The 20,563-nt window shown below is 39.2% G+C and overlaps 1 protein-coding gene across 1 annotated transcript in view; it reads left to right on the forward strand.

Moving 5' to 3' along the window:
- NAV3 (neuron navigator 3) overlaps positions 1-20,563 on the forward strand; it is a 353,901-nt gene that overhangs the window by 179,874 nt on the left and 153,464 nt on the right. Inside the window, exons 10-11 of the mRNA XM_049627462.1 lie at positions 13,498-13,606; positions 14,312-14,695. Of these exons, the coding sequence (XP_049483419.1) occupies positions 13,498-13,606; positions 14,312-14,695 (493 nt within the window). The remainder of the gene's footprint in view (positions 1-13,497; positions 13,607-14,311; positions 14,696-20,563) is intronic.

Here is a 20,563-nt window from a genome sequence, read left to right on the forward strand (position 1 = left end):
GGTTCCATATACATGCCAGTCTTTCCAAAGGTTGGGAAGACAAACATGACTAAGACATGAGTCCTCCTATAGAAGAGTAAGAATTAAACTTTAACACCACAAATAATTAAATTACTAGATGCCTAGGAACAACTAAATTAGCTGTAAAGAGTTATATAGGGCTTAAAATAATATTCCAGGAAGAAATAACTTCAGTAAAAACAATTTGAAAAATGAAATTCTACTTACCTTATTATTTTCATTAGTTTCTTATTGTAAAACTGGGCACTCAATTGAAATCTTGGTAACTCACTGGTTTTCTATAATAAAAAATATCAATGCTATTGCTGTTGTTGAATTCATACTGCTAATGGTTGGTGTGGCATCCTCCCTGGGGAAGAATTCTGTTCTGTTCTCCAAGGGAGGTAGACTTAATGGTATAGAACTCTAATGGATTTAGTCTTGGCAGGATAAGATCCAGGTTTTGTGAATTTTTGAAGCCTATGCAATTTGAGGGAACCTGAAAATAAATGCAAAAATAGAAATATAAAATTACATGTAGTATTTTAGGAAGTATCTTAAGCTGGTTAGACCTCTGTATCTTAAGAACCTTTGGCTTCACAATAAATACACCTTGATGTCCTGGTGTACTTTTGCCTGACCAGCCTCCCTTACCCCATCTGCTAATAATAGCCCCTTAATATTTTTTTTTCTTTTTTGGTGGGGGAAACCATTTCACTATCAATCAATCACTGTCTAAGTGGCTCAAGTGAAATTGACCCAAGCAGATCAAATCAAAACAATCTTTTCCCTTGACCACAGTAACTCTTTCAGGAATGGACATGTGACCCAATTCAGTTTAGTCAGAACTAATGAGAATAAATCTCAGAACTTTCCCTAACACTGTTAGAAAAGAGACACTGTTTATCCACGAGACCTAAAGCTATCAAAAGAAGCTGGTAGCTGCTGGCAGTTACCTTCATCCTCAAGTGAAACAAACATTGAGAAAACGGAACTTAGAACAGAAGAGAATGAGCTCAAGGTCATTGTAGGGGATGTCTGAGCCTCTGTGAACAAGCCATGCCTGATACTATCCTTCCTTCCACCCCTGCACTCTTCCTCAAGGGAAAGGAAAATCCCCGTTTGTGCTTAAACAATGTGAAAAACATCCCTATTGCATGACCTACAAGATGTATGACACATAAAGGTTGGTGATACTGTTAAGGAGCAAACTTGAGTGGTTCACACTGAAATGCAGGTTTGCTAGAGACATTCACTAAGTCAGGAAGCTTAGGTGTTTACACTTTGATCTACACAGTAATTCACATAAAGCTATATAAAACACTGTCTTTGTGATTAAATGGTACTGGAAGTTAAATGTAGTTAAATTATGGTGTGAAGAAATGTATCAGAAATGAATAACAATAAAATGGCATACTGAAGAAAACTCAAGATTTTTACAATTTGGAGACCTTATATCCCTCTGAAGTCTTTACATATATCATTCAAGTGTCCTATTATTTGTCATTTTCTCAAGGGAAAAAACCTAATGATATTTACCCAATCTAATAATGGTGGTCCCATTAATTATTACAGTCAGGTGGAATGTTATTAAATAATTTGTGGCAACAGGTGAACAAGCTTCTTGCTTCCAGCCTATCCTTTAAGATTCATGCCACAGCCTTGATACTGTAAGTCCAGCCAAAATGATGGTTCAGATATTATTGTTTTGGCTCGGGTTTCATTCTTACGTTCATTGACAAAAAGAGTTTGGCCTCAGAGACCATCCCATTCATTGAGTGCCAAGAGATCCTGCCAAACATAAAGGGAGCTTTATTTTTTAGTCCACGGGAATCATTCAGGAAAGATTTTAGTTTAGTTGTTTTTTTTTTTTTTTTAATATAGGTTCACACTTGCCCTTTTGTGTGTGTGTGTGTGTGTGTGTGTGTGTGTGTGTGTATGCGCATGTGTGCACACACACATAAGGCTTTTTACCAACATGTATAACATTTGTTTAATGCCCTTTTTAATCTTTATCTAGAATTTATATTCAAATGAGAAACATTGAAAGATGCCAGGCTGACTTAATATTAGCAAAGCTGGCATACCATATGTAAAAAAGTAATAAAATAATTTGACAAATTCAGGAAATCGTTTTAGACGTAAGGATTTAAATTAAGCAGAAGGATAAGTTAATGGTTACATGTGTTTTCTTTTCGGACTTACCAGACTTTGTCTTGAATAATGGTCAATATCTGGTATTTAAGACCTTTGTAAATGATCACTTAAGTCGCATTTTTCTTGAATTTTTGTAAAAATTAAGAAATCAAGCTCAGGTAATTTAAATCACTTAAGGTCTTTTACTTAAATAGTCACTTTACAATTATGTTTACTAAAACACTGAGAAACATTCCTTTTTAGAACATTACAGTAGCTATGCTTTATGTTAAGTCTTGGCAAAATCAGAGAGTTTTAGTACTGATTGTGGATATTCATCTCCTATGCACTGAAGCTTCTTCCACCTCGTGTAACATACATTTATAAGGGTGAATACAAATAAGTATAATTATACCCATATATGAATGCACATCCGAAACAAGCAGGTATAGCTGCCTCTAGAGAAGCAATGAGTGGGATCCCCATTGTTGTTCAGGGTAAACTGATAAACTGATGTCGTTCCAGGGGAAAAACTTCTGTAGCTATGAGTTGACAACAATGTTTTTAGATAAACAAAAGTACCCTTTTGGGGTTTTCTGTTAGGGTTATTTCTTCAAAATAACTAGCTCCTCCTTATCAGCCCCTTCCTGGGTTCACCCCTACTGGAGGATTTTACTTCCTGACCCACTGAATCAGGAGGGCCCGTGTGATTTGATTTGACCAATGAAATGCGAGTGGAAAAATGACATGGGCCGTTCCTGAGCAGAAGCTTTAAGAGCCAGTGCTAAGATCTCTCATGTCTTTTCCCTCTGTCATAAGATCAACATGTCTGAAGACTGGTATTGTGCTTTTAGCATGGGTCCTAGTATATAGGGTCCCTGAATCAGAGCTGCAGCCAACAAAGTGAACATTGATGTGAGCAAAAATGCATCTTTGGGTTTGTGAGCCACTGGAATTTCGAGAGCACTTGCAAATTTAACATAACTTAGTCTAAGCCAGAATTTCTCCACCTTGGCACTTGTGACATTGTAACCTGCATAATTCTCTATTGTGGGGGGAGGGGGCGTCCTGTCATTGTAGGGGGTATAAAAACATCATTGGCCTCTACCTACTAGGTATCAGAAGTACCACACTCCCCAGTTGTGACAACAGAAAATGTCTCCTGATGTTGCTGAATGTCCCCTAGGGGGGAACCAGTTGAAAACCACTAGTATCAGCCTAGGAGTTAACAAAGTGGAGTCCCAGAGCCAACAGTATCGTCATCACCTGGAAATATGTAATAAATGTAGACTTTCAAGCCCCTTTCAGGCCTGCTGAATGAGTAAGGATGGGGCTGGGGCCCTGCAAGCTATAATTTAATGAGCCCTCCAAGAGTTCTCAACATGAAAGTTTGAGCTAGTCCAAACTGACTGGTACACAAACTCCTTTGTATAAAGAGGACATAATTATTGCTTTCCATTATTTTGATGTCTAAAGCATAAGAATTCCCTTTTTGTGTGTGTGTGAATCTAGAAGGCTTTCATAAGTCTTATACTACATGGGTGCTTTAGTGTAATTAATACACGTCAAATGAAATGAAGTATTATAACATCAGTATATTTACTGTAGTCTTATAACCTGGTGATTCACTAGGTCACAGTAATTGCAAATAAAAAGAAATGTTTTGCTTAGGAATCAAAAGGGGAGCGGCATTTTGATCTTTTAAAAAACTCTTTGTAAAATGATTGTTTTTATAAGGATAATCATCAGTTTCTGTGATTTGACATTTGTACCCTCATTTAAGCACATTTTATAAAAACATTTATAAATTTTATAAAAAAATTTTATAATGTTTATTTTTGAGAGAGAGAGAGAAAGAGAGAGAGAGAGAGAGAGAGTGCAAACAGGGGAGGGGCAGAGGGAGGGAGACACAGAATCGGAAGCAGGCTCCAGGTTCTGAGCGGTCAGCACAGACCCTGATGCGGGGCTTGAACTCATGAGCCTTCAAGCCATGAGATCATGACCTGAGCTGAAGTCGGCGGCTTAACCGACTGAGCCACCCACGTGTTCCAAAACATTTATTTTTAAAGACAGATGTATTGAGAATCAGTATTCACAATCACAAGTTTATGTGTTTGCTTCATTACAAAAAAATTTTTTGGAAATAATTGTGATTTTCATTTAAATTCCCTTTTATATATGTGTGTAAAACGGAGGATTTATGTATGATCTGTCTTGAGCCTGGGTAGAAGAATTAATTAACTTTGAAAAGTAGATTATTATCATATGTAAAGGTATAGGTAGTGTGCATTATAGTGCTAATTTCTATAGTTAAGAAATTGGGGTGTTTCCCATAGTTGAGGTAGGTGGTATGAAACAGACTCAGAAGTAATTAGATCATATTAGTTCAGAAAATGCCAGGGACTTATGTAACAATTGGAATGGCACAATTATTTCTACGTATTTCTCCATTTTACTCCTTTTAATATGGAATGTTTATGGGCAGAAAACCTCGAAAGAAAATTGATAATACTTTTCTCCTTAGCTCTAAATGGTACACATGGTCCCTACCACACCTAATAAGTGTTTTAAAAGTTTTCCTGGGGCACCTGGGTGACTCATGTGGTTAAGGGTTTGACTCTAGGTTTCAGCTCAGGTCATGAGCTCACAGAAGGTGAGTTCGAGTCCTACATCGGGCTCTGTGCTGACAGTGTAGAGCCTGCTTGGGATTCTCTCTCTCCCTCTGTCTCTGCCCCTACCCTACTTGCTCGTGCTCAATCTCTCTCTCTCTCTCTCTCTCTCTCTCTCTCTCAAAATAAATAAATGAACTTAAAAAAAGTTTTCCTAAAATCAGATTTCAGGGTGCTGGTGTAGTATATATACATAAGCAGTGTGAGATAAATACAATAAATTTATCTTGTAGGTTTTCTGTTTTTATTAAAATATCAAAAAATAAAGAGCTGATGATGCTACAGTAGGTTAATAGAATAGACCAGAAAAAATGCTCAGTATCAAAAACCATATTTATATTTTTTGTCACATCATTATATTCTACTTACTTGGCCAACAACTTTTAATTTTGTGCTTTGAGTGAAAATATTGTGTGTGTGGGGGGGGGAACCCTCTTGAGTTATTTTCTTGGCTATTTTTTCTGTAAAGAAATCTTGATTTTTATTGTCGTGGTAGGATTTTACAAAATAGTTTCAGAATAATAAGCCCTTGAGAGATGAGGTGAAGTCTCTCCCTTTAAAGCATTATCTGCCAGCCAGTGGAGAGTGTCATGCTACGTTTTTTAGGTCCTTTACACTCTTGAATTTGATTTGTGCTTTTACAGCACAAATCCCAACATTCAGAAGGCAGATCTGCCTGCTTCAGCTGCCTGCAGCTATAGAGAATTAGTCTGTCATTCTCCAGAGTCGGAGAATGTGTGTGTGCGAGCGTGTGTGTGTGTGTCCGTGTCTGAGGCTGGGTGGCCAGGAGTGATTTAAATGTGCATAGGGTGAATAGTGTAGCATCTCATTCAGGCTTGGCTTTGAAACCTGTGGCATTCTGGGCTGGACAGCCGCTTCAGTGCTTCTGTTTTAATTTAGCAGGATGTTTGCTGCCATGGCAGCCAGCAGCATCCACTGCAGCAGCAAGGAAGGGCCATAGATCTGAGAATGCAGGTGGAATACTAAAACACCAGACGCTCGTGCAGCACTGGGCTTCAGTGCTTAATTTCTGCTCTTAGGGGGCTCTGCTGTGGAGGCTGTACATGCTGCGCTGTGTCAGCTCATCTAGAGTCAAGGGCTGCTGACCTAGATCAGTGAAGGGCTGGTGAGAGGTAGGAAAAAAAAAAAAAAACAAACGTGAGCGAGATCGCCGGTGCTTCACTACCTCGCGTTTGAGAACATAGAGGTGGTAGAGGGAAATGTGTACCCATCGTCCTGCTGAGATATGTGATTGGATGAAGACTGGAAAATGTAGTTGGCTTCCTCTGCTACTTTCAGCTGGAGCCGTGTCTTTGGTGAACTCTTTTCTGCTTCAGATACGCTCCAGCAAAATGTTTGTAAGTACTGCTGATTAGGGGGAGAATGTGGCAAGCTAAATCGTGGGCAACTGACTGATTGTACTGTCGCTCTAGAATCTTATGTGAATGTTGGAGCCTGCTGGGGCTTTTACTAAAGTGCATGTGTTAATTAAAACCAAAAAGCGCCGGTTGCCATCTCCGTGTAAAAAGACAATGTGAAGTCCAGTTGAAAAGAAGAAGCCCCTAGAAGAGCCATGCAGCGGCCGGCTGAACTCTCTGTGTTTCGGAGCAAAGAAGTAAGGAGAAAGGGAGCCTGCCTTCAGAAACAGAAGTCTCTGACCAATCTTGCCCTCACCAGCGAGGGGGACAGGAGACCCACTGTGCGCATTTCCAACTGGTTTGGAAACGCTGCAAAGGCCAGCCAGAGAGAATCCGACTATGCAGAGAGGCGCTCGCTGTCCAGATTTCTCTCGCGCTCTGTGCAGTCCCTGTACCACGCCAGCGGCCCCGGCGCCTGGAACCTCCTGCCTGCCTGCCAGTCGGGCAGTGAGGGCTTGGAGGACTGGTCTTCCAGAAAAGGCTTGGAAGGGGAGAGTGATGAAGACAGCAGGTCCGAAGATGAGAACGTGTCCTCCAGGCAAAGCAGCATCAGTAGAAGCTGGGCTGAAGAGGAGGGAGAAAGCTGCCTGCGGGAAGGCACAGCTCATCTGGATGAAGACGTGATCCTTACGATGCTGGGTGACCTGGAACAGGCACTTTACACTGACTTGTTAGGTAAGTCAGGTGTGTTCCTAAGATGAGGAGGGGATTTGAAGAAGCTGCACATTTGCATTAGCCAAATAGCTTCCATTCTTCTGACTGGATTTTTAAACTGTCGTTACTCAAAAAAAATGTTTTTAATTACTTGTTGTGATTATTGGCTTTGTAAAGCTAAGCTGTGAGAACCGGGTGTAAAGTCTATTGGAGGAAAATAATTAGCAACCTGCCCTGGGCATTCTTGGCCTGATGTCTAGGATATTCTAGATATCTATAAAGGAGTGGTAACGTCTTAAAATTCCAACATGTTTTTTTACTTAGTAATTAACGGGGCCTAGTTTTTTAACTTCCCTCAAGGTGACCTCGCCACAAATATGGAATGAACAATGAAGGGCCTCTTGGGTAAATTTGTTGTAAAGTTGGTTTTCTTCTACTGCCTCAGTGGCATCCACATAGACGGTCCTTGTTTGTGCCTCAGTGCTAAGTACCATGTATTCTGGGAACACTTCCAGAAATGCAGAGGTATCTTTTGACAGCTTTGCTCACGCACCACTTTTTGCGGGGAGGGGGTGGTGATTGGCAAAAAATTCTCCTGAGCGTGTACATTGTAACGATTGAAACTGCTATGTAGATGACCATGAACTGTTTGTTCCCACAAAGTGGGCTTTTTGATGACATAGGTCTTACTGATAACTTCTGACATAATCTTTAGTTAACTAGATATGGAGATGTCTGAAGTATTTCTTCAGTGTTGTTTCGCTTTCCACTTTGCTGCCTGTCTAAATAGCCATACTGCATACATTTTAGTTGTCATGTCTAAATTGAGCGCTCTACCAAAGGACATTTATATCACACAGTTCCTTCTTCAAAAATCCATAAGTTTTAAACCACTGACTACGTCATATTTGGTTACCATGTACGTTTACAAAAACAAAACAAAACAAAAACAAAAAACACCTCCCTATAGGACTCCTCACATGTAAAAGAATTAAACCTGACCAGTGATCTCTTTGTTTCTGATTCATACAACTGATGCTAAATGTAGATGTGTTGTTATTCTGTATGTAGACCCTCCTATTACAAGATGTTTTATGAGGCTCTCCGGAATCTTAGTGAACCAGCTTTAGAAGAAGAAAGCCTAGAGAGACAGCAGAGGCAAATATTGCTCAATTTTTCATGTCAGTTTGGCTTTAAAAGAGTAATGTTTCCACAGTTGTGGGAATAGTGATTCCTGAATCTGAATCTGAATACACCAGGTGCTTAGACATAGAAGATTTACTTCTTCACCATTGTGTGATTTCTGTGATGAACTGTTTCTCATAAAAGACCTCTATGCAGTACAAAGGCAAGAGAGGGAGTATTATTCCTTAAGGATCTTTTTAATTTTTTTTTGATCTTCTGAAACTGTAGAATCAAATAATATTCATCTTTTGACTTTAAAATAGTAGCGTTTGTCTTGTTCTAAGTACCTCTTACATAAGTATTTTCAAAGATATGAACAGAGAGCAGTCCCCTGGCAGGATTTGTTGGTTGCTCTGGTAAATTATAGCATGCTGTGCGTGGGTGTATGTATGACATTCGCCTTTTTGTGCATAAATAACTTGGAGCATTACTGTCAGAGGGCAATCTCTCAATAGAATTCTGTATGTTCCAAGGTTTTTAAACCAAACATCTGCTTATTATATTTATGGGGTTATTCTTTTTAAGGCTTCCCCCCACCCCAACTTATGCCAGTTTTCGAAAATGCAAGTGAGAAAGTAAGGAAGAGTTTATTCAAATAGTTGTGACATGAATAATCATGTCAGGATAATGAAGCACTCCAATGCAGTTTCCTAAATAATGATGCATGTTAAGTTGGTAAATATATCCAAGCCCAGAGCACACGGGAATTTCAAGATTTCTACCACGTGCTTGACTGGGTTCTGCTTCTGACTCAAAATGGCCTCTTCCAAGTGAATTTTTAGACAGAGTTCCTTGAGTTCCACTCTTTAAACTTGTGTATCCTAATAGATTAGACTAAGGTCTGTGCTATAACTTTACAGGGGAATTTTAAAAGATAACTAGCCATGTTTTTGCTATTTTCTGCCCAAAATATCTGGCTTGAGATGAGTTGAAAAATTTCCATCCAACTCATTGTTGGGGTCATCTACAAAATTAGGGTTCTCAAAATACATCAGGCAGCTGTACTCTAAATACCATTTGCAAAGTGGTTGGTGTAGAGGATATAATTCTTTGTGAACCAGGTTCATTCATATGTAATTTGATTTCCTATTAAAAGATGACAGTGCTGAGAGTCTTAATTACAATGTATATAATTAAAGCCTAAAATGTAAGAGCAGGACCACATATTAAGCAAAAATGCAGAAGCCACTATTTTTCCTGAATGAAGCCTCTTGAGTGTCAGACAGGATAGTAAGGCCTTACACACATTTTCCCAAGTGGTATATTCTGTGATTATCTTCGAGTTTTTAACATTGTTGTAAACTGCTTTCTCATTGCTTATAAAGTGTCCTTTGTAAGTGGGGCTAAGAGTAGGGCTAAACTGAGCCTTAGTGGAACAGAGATTATGAAAGTGAGAGGGGATACAACGCTTTTGAGACTAAATTAACTTATCGTGTGTTTTTTCTACTAACTTTTGTTGTTACTGAATAATTCACTTTATTTGTGCTTTTACATTTGGCCTTTTCAGTTGAACTTCCTTTCTCTCCCCCAATCCTCTAGACATCATTTGGATACACATTTATAGGATGTTTTAAGATTTGTGCAATCCTTAAGGGGATTGTAGGTGTATTTAATTGTATTTTGCCTTTTATGGGTCATTGAGAACATTTACTGTGATAAATGTTGATTTGGTTGTTATCTTTCTTAACATGAATGAGGCAAAAATTATGTTTTGCTCAATAAGGACCGGGAGAAAAGATCCATTTGTCTGATTGTCATGAATAGTGCAGTACCCTATGAGCAAATATCATGAATGAATAAAACCAAAGGAGGGAAGAAGGTGTGGTTTTGTAATATGAGAGAAGCTATATAAACAAAAATGGATTCAATTGGAAAAATTTAAGATCTAAGATGCCTGTTGGATTGGAAGAAGGACATTTAAAATGAGCTGAGGGGTGCCTGGGTGGCTCAGTTGGTTAAGTGTCCGACTCTTGGTTTTGGCTCCAGTCGTGACCTCTTCGTTCATAGGCTCGAGCCCCACATTGGGCTCTGTGCTGACAGCGCAGAGCTTGCTGGGTCTCTCTTCCTCTCTCTCTGCCCCTTCCTCCAAAAATAAATAAACTTTTTTAAAAAGTAAAAAATAAATAAATTAATTAATTAATTAAAAGAGCTGGGGTGCCTGGGTGGCCCATTCAGTTAAGTGTCTGACTCTTGGTTTTGGCTCAGGTCATGATCTCATGGTTTTGTGGGTTCGAGCCCCACATTGGGCTCTAAGCTGACAGAGTGGAGCCTGCTTGGGATTCTCTGTCTCTCTCTCGCTCTACCCCTCCCTGACTTGCACTGTCTCTGTCTCTCTCAAAATCAACTTAAAAAAATTAAAAAGTATATAAATAAAATAAAACATATAAAAGGAGCTGAAGAAGATGTGAAAAAACATTTAGTGAAATGGAATGTCTGAAAACACAGTGTTTCTATGATTTATATTAAAAAGATATTGAGGGGCGCCTGGGTGGCTAAATTGATTAAGCAGTCAACTTCGGCTCGGGTCATGATCTCGCGGTCCGTGAGTTCGAGCCCTGCATCAGGCTCTGTGCTGACAGCTCAGAGCCTGCAGCCTGTTTCAGATTCTGTGTCTCCTTCTCTCTGACCCTCCCCCATTCATGCTCTGTCTCTGTCTCAAAAATAAATAAACGTTAAAAAAAATTAAAAAAATAAAAGATATTGAAAGAAATTAAGATATCAGTGTTATTACATGAGTTGACAAGTGGCTGACAGCCAACCTGATTCCAGTGTAGAAGTTCTCACAGAGGGAAGGGGACCAGGGCCAGGGGACATGTAAAGGTATATTCTACCACCTCGTGTAAGGTCAATGACTACATCCCTTCTTCCTTCCAGTAAAGATTATCTCAACAACTCCCTCCTTTAAGTCTTGTCATTTCTTGGGGGGCCTGGGTGGCTCACTCGGTTAAACTTCTGACTTGGGCTCAAGTCATGATGTTGCGATTCGGGAGTTCGAACTCCATGTCATGAGTCAGAGCCCGCTTGGGATTCTCTCTCTCTCTCTCTCTCTCTCTCTCTCTCTCCCTCTCTCCCCCTCTCTCTTTCTTCCCCTCCCCAACTTGTGCATGCTCTCTTTCTCTCAAAAAAAATAAATAAACTTAAAAAAAGAAGACTTGTCATTTCTTACTATCACTTAGAAACTTAGGTATATTACTGCATGAAATCTTATATTCTGATATTGGCTTTAGTGCTTCTCTGATTTTGTCCCATTCTTCACTATTTCTTTTGCCTACTTTGAGTAAAATCTCTTCTTGACCTCTGACTTTCCTTTGGCTGTAATTATATTCTGCCCTTTAAGATTTTCCTTAAAAAAATCCTTCTTTGTCTTCAGGGTTTTACCAGATTATTTTGAAGTAAAAGGTAGGCTTTCTAGCCATTTCTAAAATATGATGTTATATTTATGAGAAGGATGGGAATAAGTTCCAGAAGTATCATGATTAGAATCTTAAGGGTTATTAACAGTTCCGAGTCGTAAAGTGATGTTAGTTTATAAGGTTAAGGATTGTGTTAACTTGAGTTAGTGTAGGAAAAGTTGATGCCATGTGCATGAGGGTACGAAATATATTTTTCTAGCTCTTGAAAGTATATTTAAGGACCATTTTTATACTTTCAAGTTTGAAATAATAATGCTACTTTTAAACATATTTTAATCATTCAAATAATTTATAAATTAAAAAGTAGAAATTTACGGACTGGAAGCAAAATGATGGTTGTTTTGGCAACCATCCAGGAGGAGGAATAATGAGCAATGTAGTAATGTTTGGGTGAAGAAGAAAACAGAGGAATCAGCAGTTGTGTCTTCTGGTATTTAACTGCCCATGGTGAAGGTAGTATAAAGTTGTTCTGTCAGTTTCAGAGCCACTAGGACCTCTGGATGGAAATGAAAGGGAGGCAAATTATTCATCCTCAGAAATGTTTTCACAATTAGAAGTTTCTAATAGAAGGAGCCATCTCTTCCTGAAGAGGAAGGCTTTCCAGTCTTAGAGGTTTCAGGCAGAGGCACATGGCTGTCACCCGTGTGAGGCATAGATCATGTGAGGCATAGATGAGCTTCCTCACTGGCTGAGCTAAGAAGAAGCATTCTCTGGAATCCCTACCAACTCTATGATTATACTGTAAATGTTAAATGGGTGTATTTGTTGCGTATGTGTCTTTTTTTTTTTTAATCTGGCATAAATTCTGAGGAAGAAAATGAACATGTCAAATATCTACTTCTATTCTTGAAACAGATTGTAGATATGCATCTTGACTTGTCTATAGTGGCAGTCTTCCTACTGGAGTTTAATATATGCTATTTTCTACCTTCACTTTCCCTCCACTTTTTCCTTTGCTTCCATTCCCTTCTCCTTCCCACCATCCCCTTCCTTTGCCTTCCTATTCTTCCCCTCTCCTTCTCATACCTTCCCTCCCTTTACTCTATCAGTGCCCCGCTCTCCCTTCCTGTCCTCCTTTTACTCTATCAGTGTCCCCCTCTCCCTCCCTGTCCTCCTGCATCTTTCCTTCTTGTTAAAATTTCCCATCACAGAACATCCTTTTGAGCCCAAACTGAACAGAAGAGAAACTGTACCTCCTCTGCCATCTCCCCATGTTCTTCTCATTATCCAGATAGACAAGTTTCAAATGGCCACTGGCCTGGAAGGTGTTACGTCGCATAATCAAACTGGTTTTCTGGCACCTCTACCTCCAAATGATGGGTAGTGGTTGTGTAAGGCCAGCATTTGTCACACTGGCAGAGCTGCTTGTCTCGTGCCTATTAAACGCATGCTGACTTGAGATGCCAAGGACTTTACTGGAACTGTAATGTCACATGTGGATGCTGTGAGTCCCTGTGGAAAGCGGGGAAGGAATTGAGAATAAAGCTATCCGATGTTGTGAATTTTGATCCATGAGTCTAATAAAATAAAAGACTTACAAATGTATTGCTTCTAAAAGAAAAGGCCTCTATCTTACTCCCCAGAGTCCAAATGTATAATTGCTACCAGGTAAGTTTATCTTACTATTCTGAATATACCTAGAAGTAAGTAATTATGGAGATAATTAGAATCCCAATAATTTCAGTTTTTTTAAATTAAGCTCGGTAACATGCAGTACTCTACAGTGTATTGCTGAATTAATCACTGTCACTTTGCAATGATCAAGGTCACAAATCTATAAATTATTATTGGATTATCATCACTTCTTATCATCAATTTATTACTTGTAATGTCACATTTGTTTCTATTCACATTTTATTTGTAGAAAGGAGAATCATAATTTTCAGATAATAGGCATTTGGAATGTCCTACCTTTATTTTATTTTTAAGGAGAGGAATTTGTATTACTTATCTATGTATACAGTTATTCTGAGACCAGGAAATGACTTGACTGACAAGTTTATTATTATGTTACTTTTTTAGGTGAAGATCCTGAAACAAGAAGAATGAGAACAGTTAAAAACATAGCAGACTTGAGGCAAAATTTAGAGGAGACTATGTCCAGTCTTCGTGGGACCCAGATAAGCCACAGGTTTTTTTTTTTGTTTTTTGTTTTTTCTCAGTTCTACATTTCTTTGGGCCAATAAAGACAAATGACAACCGAGCACTAACTTCTTATAATGATAAAGAATTTAATTTTCCTTAACTGTTTTCTCACTTAAATTTTACATGACATTCAACTGGTGACTTCTTAGCACAAACCCAGGGACTTTTTTTCTCCTATCCATCTCTTCTTTAATAGAATGCCCCATTCAAACTGAATTAGCTACTGAAATTGCCACCATCACTACTAAGTAGATTCGCATGCCTGTGCCATGGACATTGCAGTTGAAATGCATCTGGCAGCGGGGAGGGGAGGGGAGAGAGACTTTCAAGAATAATTTTGGTCAACTTCCAGAATCGTTCTGAGAAGCTGTAAGGGGTTCAGTTCAGGGTTTGTTGAAAGTGTGAAACAAAAATTTGCTTTATCTGAACTGTGATGATGGCCTTTCTTTTGAATGCACGAAAGTAAAACAAAAAAACTTCAGAATGCCCCTCCCACATTTCGACCTCTGCAGAGGTGTCTTGCATCTCATAAGAATGCCGAGATAACGTCTCACGATGAGTGCATCATTTGGCTTACCTGAAAATGGCATGCTTCTAAGAAACTCTAGCCTTTCCAGTCCTCATGTATTGCATTCTCGGTCTATGACCCCAAGTGAATCAGAGTTTAGTGACTTCTTCGCTTTGTTGACAGCACCCTGGAGACAACATTTGACAGCACTGTGACAACAGAAGTGAACGGAAGGACCATACCCAACTTGACAAGCCGCCCCACTCCCATGACCTGGAGGTTGGGTCAGGCGTGTCCTCGACTTCAGGCTGGAGATGCCCCTTCCCTGGGGGCTGGCTACCCTCGCAGTGGTACCAGCCGACTTATCCACACAGACCCCTCGAGATTCATGTACACAACGCCTCTCCGTCGAGCAGCTGTGTCTCGACTGGGAAACCTATCACAGATGGACATGAGTGAGAAAGCAAGCAGTGACCTGGACATGTCTTCTGAAGTTGACGTTGGTGGATACATGAGTGACGGTGATATCCTTGGGAAAAGTCTCAGGGCTGATGACATCAACAGTGGGTAAGTGGCCCTGGGCTCTACCAACATTATGTGAACAGGGAGGGTGGTCTCCTAAGATGCATTAGCTATAGGAAGTGTATATAGGTGAGCTCACAAAGTCATTAGAAAACATAATAAATCAAAGGTTATTTGGGGGTATATCAGGCCCTCTCGTCTGCTCATTCCTGAAAAGTAAAATATCTAAAATTTCTATAAAATCTTTTCATTGTGAGCCATTACATTTTTCTATTGTTAGTTTAGAGAAACAAATGTGCCCTGGGCTTTTCAGAGTGATTTTCACATGCTTCTTAAGTAACAGATTTTGTAGTGAAAGACGTGGGAAGGGGACAGGAGGAGTTTTGCTGAGCTGCTGCAATTTTTTTTTTGTTTTAATTTGGCTTATCAAAGCTGCCTATAACTGCTTGGAGGAACAAATATTTTCTAGCATTCTTCAGTTATGCACCTCGAATTGAAAGCTTCAATCTCTTTTGATGAGATTTTTTTTTAAATCTTAGCCTTTGTTGTTGTTGTTGTTGTTGTTTTCTGTTTCCTATCATATTCCAAAAAAACACTGTTGTGATTATAAAACTTTTAAAGATTTTGGCAGTTTGGAATATTTAGTTCAATCTGAGCATGAATGAAGGCAATAGGAAACTCTATTAAAACTGCTTCTATTAATTATAATTCCCTACAGACAAGAAAACTGGTCTGAGCTGGCCACAATTGTGTAATGCTGAAGAAAGGCTGGACTTGCATTAGAACTCAGATATATCTGACTTCAAAACCTAGGGTCTGTGATATAACAAAAAGCTTCCCAATCAATTTTGTCATTTTCATGGGAGTCTGGGTTTTGACTTATTCTTTGTCCTTAGACATCTGAGAGGACCAGTAACGGAAATCATTCTCCTGTATGAGTAACCCTGACTTCATTCATGAAAGGAAAGGAAAGGAAAGGAAAGAAAAAAGAAGAGAAAAGAAAAGAAAAGAAAAAAGAAAATCTTATTTGAAAGGTGACAAGACCTTAAAATAACTCAGACAAGCTTTAGATCAGATTTATAGCTCTGCTCTGTATCCAGTGTTTCCTTGTGACCACCTTCGTGGTGGCTAAATTCCAACAATTTAGAATTAGGGAGACAGATGGTGGTCAGTTAGGGTAGGAAATAGTTGAGTTGCCACTGGAGTCAGAGTGCAATTTAAATTCCTTTTGACCATAGCTATCTGTGGACCGCTTGGGGCCTTAAGTTATCCAAACTCCTTTTTGTTATCTGTAATAAGGATAAAATGGCAGAATCTCTCCAAAACCATTAGGAATCGAGGAAATAATCTACAAAATTGTACTTCCACAAAGCCTGTCACAGTATGAGTGTTGAATAAATGTGTCACTATCATAATTCCATTTATTATCATTCACACTCATACTGATTTATGGATGCTATTGTTATCATTTTTGTACATGTTAGATGCCACCTAGGAGGGAGTGCCCAGTATAGGGAGCATGATGGCAATGCAGGAACATCTAAGGCATGAACTTTTTCTCCCATCTCTCTCCTTTCCCACCCATTCTTTCCACTCTCCCTCCTATATCCTCTTTTTTCTTTCTTTGTCTCTTTAAATGAGAGCATATGTGTGTATTCACTTTCTATATTTACTACTGGATGAAGATTTAACTATACACATAAATATCATATTTATACACACATGTATATGCATATTTATATATACAGAGACACATATACATATATGTGTATATATATAATATACAGACACATACATAAGCCGTCAATCTCATTATTTACAGTAGTTACATTCTATAAAATCACTACATACACTGAATTAGTGAACACTGAACCATTGCTCCTAGGGGAAATACAGATATAGTTCCTGTGATCTTTTGGTCATAATAGTTTCATCAAACCATCATAATATAGTCTTGTTGTATGTGTATTTCAATTTAAAGCGAGCTTATTTATTAGTACATATTGTAGATACATATTGTAGATTCATTATTGTAGATATTATTAATACATATTGTATTGTTAATACATATTGTAGATACATTAACATTGAGCTCATGCCTAAAAGCAGTATAATCCATGCCTGCATGAAGCTCATCTAACACATATTTTTCCATAAGGCACATCGCAGCCTTCCTACACTTGGGAACACAAGGGCACTTCAGCACTACACTTGGGGGCCATCTTAACACCAGAATCTCAAACAAGAAGCACAAAAATGTGAAAAATGTGGCTCTAAATAGACTAAAGAGGACACATTGGCAGTAGGAGAGCTGAATCAAGAAGGCAGAATATCACCTTATTTGACCTCAGCCTGGAATGTCCTCATGAGCAACTTAAATTTCTCTCTGTTCTGTGCCTGTCCGTGAGTGACCATGAATATGTTGCAATTATTGATTTGGGGCTTCAAAGTTTAGCCAGTAAGCAAATTTGCAAATGTGGTATTTATGAATAATTAGGATTGACTATATTTATTTATAAACAAGTAAAATGTTTATCTGGAGAGGGAAAGCATATCTTGGGAGCAGTTTAAACCAGAAATCAATGGACATTGACAATGTAATGTGTGAGTCATTTCAAAGGTCTCATACAGAAAAAAAACTGAAGAGTTCAGAGTAGGGAGAAAGTGCTAAATACAGGCATGAAATAGAAAGGAGGGAATAAGAAAAGGAAATAGTTTAGTTATAGTCTCTGATTTATTTTTTTATTTTTTATTTTAGAAAAAAGACAGAGCAAAGGAGGTGCAGAGAGAGAGAGAGAGAGAGAGAGAGAGAGAGAATCCCAAGCAGGCTCTAAGCTCAGCTGGAGCCCAAGGCAGGACTCTATCCCATGATCCTGGGATAATGACCCAAGCCAAAACCAAGACTCTGATGCTTAAACCACTGAGCCATGCAAGTGCCCCTACATTCTGTCACTGAAATAGCTATGGGGGTACCTGGTTCAGTTGGTTGAGCACCCAACTCTTGATTTGGGCTCAGGTTATGATCCCAGAGTCATGGGGTCCCTCCCCACTCTCTCTTGTGTACTCTGTCTCTCTTTCTAAAAAATAAAAATAAATAAATAAATATCTAAAGAGGAGGGAAATGTAATAAGAGCATGTTTGTAAAAAAAAGTATAAATGTTGTAGAAAGAATGTCATTTGATAAGCTTCACTAAAAAAATAATTTTCAAAGTCACAGGGACACTTGGATTGGATGATATTCACTGACCTTTTCCCCAACTGAGATTCATGGAATCTGAGTACTTAATTTTGAGAGATAGGGACTATTGTGACCGGACCTCAATAACATTATGCTAAAAAGTTTACACAGTGTACTCTAAACAATTGAAAGCAGATTATCGAATAGTCACAGAATAAGATATGATGATGATTTTTGAAAACCCCCTTTAGGGTAAATCTGCAAAATGGATTGAGGGGAGCAGCTCTGATGGCAGGTTTCAGACATTACTGCAAAAGTCCACGTCCAAGTTTTGTAGTCCAGAAACATGACAGTGGCCTTGACAGGGGTGAAAGAAGGAAAGAATTTGAATGGGAGGTACCAGAGAGGAGAAATGTACAGAATTAATGATAGGCTACTCATGAGGGCTTCAGAGAGGCAGAGAATTCAGATACGATGCCCATTTTGTAAGCACAGGAGGTAGAAAATTATACCTTTAGAGAAAATAGGCAGACAGAGAGAAATGATTTTTATTTTTGAGAAAGCAGAGAGGAGATGCTGAGTGTAGAGTTTCCAATGTAGAGTTGGAGACAGTGTGGTATAAAAGTTTGTTGTTGAAAATGCAGAAGTAGTTTTCGGGGTAGAGCTACGATGGAGAGTGTGGTCTCAGAGAAGACAGTAGAACTTGTGGGCATGAGGACTCCTGGGGAAAGAATGGAGAGACAGAAGAGGGATCTTCAGCTGAAGTAAATACGGGTGTATGTATCCAAAAAATATCTCTAAGTTCATCCTATGTGCCAAGCAGCATTTTGGGACCATGTGTGCAGTGGTGAGCAATAGAGACACAGCGCCATGTGACTTACGTGCGGCCTTTTTTGTTTGTTTGTTTGTTTTTTAATTATCGTCAAGTTAGCTAACATACAGCGTATACAGTGTGCTCTTGGTTTCGGGGGTAGATTCCTGTGATTCATCGCTTACGTATAACAACCAGTGCTCCTCCCAACAAGTGCCCTCCTCAATGCCCATCACCCATTTTACCTCCCCCTCCCCCGCCCATCAACCCTCAGTTTGTTCTCTGCATTTAAGAGTCTCTTATGGGATTGCCTCCCTCTCTGTTTGAAACTGTTTTTCCCCTTCCCCTCCCCCATGGTCTTCTTGTTAAGTTTCTCAAGTTCCGTATATGAGTGAAAACATATGATACTTGTCTTTCTCTAACTGACTTATTTCACTTAGCACGATACCCTCCAGTTCCATCCCTGTTGTTGCAAACGGCAGGATTTCATTCTTTCTCATTGCCAAGTAGTATTCCATGGTATGTATAAACCACATCTTCGTTTTTAAAATATTTTTGTAGACGCTCGTTTATTCAGTGAACGAACGTGTCCTATATACACACATGTGTGTGAGTGTGTGTGTATAGGTGTGTGTGTATAGATTCTTGGATCAGGAGTTTTTCCTTAAGGTAATTTTTTGAAACAGCTGAGTTCTGTATGTAATAAAACATATTACAGGCATACTTCAGTTGGGAGTGTGTACCATATAGTCTCTCAGAGAATAAGATGGATGGAAGTTATTCTGCTTCTGGCCCACCAGGCTTCCAGTGTCACCCTGAGCATTGATATTCAACAGGCAGATGGAAAAAGAGAGGCAGAACTGCGATGTGAGAATATTCCCTATGTACGAGATCTGGAGGTTGCGCGTATGACTTCTACCCACACTTCCTTATCCAAAACGGCTCTGTTGCCACATCTAACTGTGAGGGAGGCCAGGAAATCTGGGTTAGCTGTGTGCCCAAGAGGAAGAGGAAGTTGGTTGAGGAGGGCTAGCTAGGTTCTACTGAATTCACTCCTGAGAAACACAAAAAAAGTCATATCCATTGTCCTTCCTACTTGTTTCATGCCTCAGTGGAACCCATTTCAGGCTTCTGTTCATTTTTGTTCCTGTCCGTGTTTCAAATGAAGTCTTGGGAGTGTTTTACAAATGGGCCCATTTAAATATCATCACTGGTTCACATGTTATATTTTTGTCATCAGTATTCAGTATATTTTAAAAAGGCTAAAAATAACACAAATCCTGTATGAAAACTTCCCCTGGTGTGGTTGACCTGTTTGGCATTATGCATTTTCTCTTTGCCGTGGCAGAGTACAGAACATGGACATGTAAGGCATGGCTCAGAATGCTGTCCCCTGGGCAGAAGGTGACTAGCCGTGATCAGCAGGTGGTATGGCTGGTTTCAGCTCAAGTGGGATTGAGGGGTCTTGTGTGGAGGACATCCCACGGTGTGCTGCACTTAATTGCTCACCAGTCTACGCACAAAAAAAGTTGGTATCCCTAGGATGTAGCCTGATGCCTCAGCCTAGAATTAAAAGGTGGGAAGACGAGAGGACTAGAGACATCCCAGGAGAATTTTAATTTGATGATGTTTTAAGCAAGAAAAAGGGGCATAGAAATTGTGCTATGATTCATGAAGAAATTGAGTCACAAGGTTAATTTTCTGTTCCCAATTTTTAAAAAAAGTACATTTCACTGATTAAAGGGACAAAGAGCTCAAAAGACATAGTAAAGAATGAAGGTGTTTAATTTAGGATTTTTCTTTTCTCCTGTAATCACAAGGAATGTCATGAAGTGAATGGGAATGGAGTTTCATTTTCTCATGTACCTTAAGTAGAACTCTGAAAACTAGTTAATCGGCATTCTGAGAATTCAGAATTTCCTGA

This window comes from Panthera uncia, chromosome B4 (assembly GCF_023721935.1).
Source record: "Panthera uncia isolate 11264 chromosome B4, Puncia_PCG_1.0, whole genome shotgun sequence".
NCBI lineage: Eukaryota > Metazoa > Chordata > Mammalia > Carnivora > Felidae > Panthera > Panthera uncia.